The sequence below is a fragment of the Tupaia chinensis genome, unplaced genomic scaffold (assembly GCF_000334495.1).
Source record: "Tupaia chinensis unplaced genomic scaffold, TupChi_1.0 Scaffold149713_1, whole genome shotgun sequence".
Classification (NCBI taxonomy): Eukaryota; Metazoa; Chordata; class Mammalia; order Scandentia; family Tupaiidae; genus Tupaia; species Tupaia belangeri.
In genome coordinates, this window is record NW_006209557.1 from 31329 (window position 1) to 32819 (window position 1491).

Sequence of the window (1491 nt, forward strand, 5' to 3'; positions counted from 1 at the left end):
CCCCCCCCCACACACACACACACACTCTCTGTGGCTTTTGGGGCCATCACAGGGCCTCACATCCAGAACCGATACTGAACCGTGGGACTAAGAACGAACCTCCGATGCTCCAGCATTACACCTCACTCAAAGATCCTTCCAGATCTGTTACAGCCATACTATTCCTAAATCAAGACACACACGCACTGCCACGAGAAAAGACAACTAGCAGGGTGGCGCAAGATTAAGTGACCTTCTCTGCTGGAGTTGGGGCTGTTTGTGTGGAGTCCCAGGGGCTCCACCTCCAGGGAAATCGGCGGAACAAGCATTATTTGATTAGTGTGAAAGAGCCTGCAGTGAGAGGGACAGAGACAGGCCACAGGGAAGAACGGATCCCTTCTGATGTGCTGGCTGCAGAAAGATCAAACCGAGGTTATTCAGGGTCTTTGAAAGAAAACAGTGATTCCACATGATTCTAAGAGACAGCCAAATAAAAAAACATATTTTAAGTAATCTTTAATATCAATTCAGGAAAACCCCAGGGAATTTCATGGTCCGAAGCATCTAAGATGGGAAGATAAAGCCTTCCCTGCATGCCTGCAGCCAGTCAGGACCACGTCTCCGGTCCCCTCGGTCCCAGCTCTCTGGTCCTCCAGGAGTTTCTCAGTAAAGCTCCCATCAGGTGCAATGGTGAGGGGACTTGGTGACCCCCCAGCTTGGCCCTTATTTCAGGATTTTGATAAAATCTTTAGCCCTGATAAAGGATTTAACCCCTAAGGGAATGAGGATGCAAAGGCATAACTGGGTCTGAAGGAGCCCAGGACCTGAAACCTGGAGGGACAGAGAACGGGAGGGAAGGAGAGGCAGGGGGACAGGTGTTTCCTGGAAGGAGTCTGGCCTTGTCACTCCAGGAAGCCCTCAAGCCACATTTCTGCCTCTCCAGAGATTTCTCAAGAGCAAAGCGTTCACCTTTACACCGTGGGGCGCTGAGAAGAAGGGCGCAGGGGAGCGATTCGCCAGCAGTTAGCTGCTCCCTCTGGGGAGCACCAACCTGCTGGCCCCCTGAGACATCTGGGGAGGAGACCCGTGAGGAGTGTGAGCCTGTGTGTGTGTGCGTGTGTGTGTAAGGGAGGGAGATGGGTCTGCCACTTGGACCCCGAGGTGCATGGAAAGTTCCAATCTTCACAGCGATGACAGGGACAGGGAGATGGGGCAAGCAGATGATCCAGAGAGGAGAATTTGGGAGGGACAGGGAGGAGAAGGGGAAGGGGTTAGGTGAGAAGGAACCGGGGAGAAGAAGGAGAGAAGGGGAGCGAAGGGGAGGGAGAGTGGGAGAGAATTCTAGAGAGACTGGGGGATGCGCTAGAGAGACCAGAGCCCAGCAGACAGGACCGAGGCGCGGCGGGGGCGACAGAGACAGGATGGAGACGCAGGGACGGGAAGAACGCGCTTGGGCCGAGCGACGCGCTCCGTGCACCGGCGTCGGAGGCTTATTTAGGAGCCCCCAGTCGG

At 54.7% G+C, this 1491-nt stretch overlaps 1 protein-coding gene across 1 annotated transcript in view; it reads right to left on the reverse strand.

The window, feature by feature from the left end:
* Positions 1-752: 752 nt before the first annotated feature.
* LOC102471316 (ubiquitin-conjugating enzyme E2Q-like protein 1) overlaps positions 753-1491 on the reverse strand; it is a 1161-nt gene continuing 422 nt past the window's right edge. The window contains exon 2 of the mRNA XM_006171520.1: positions 753-810. Within this exon, the coding sequence (XP_006171582.1) occupies positions 753-810 (58 nt within the window). The remainder of the gene's footprint in view (positions 811-1491) is intronic.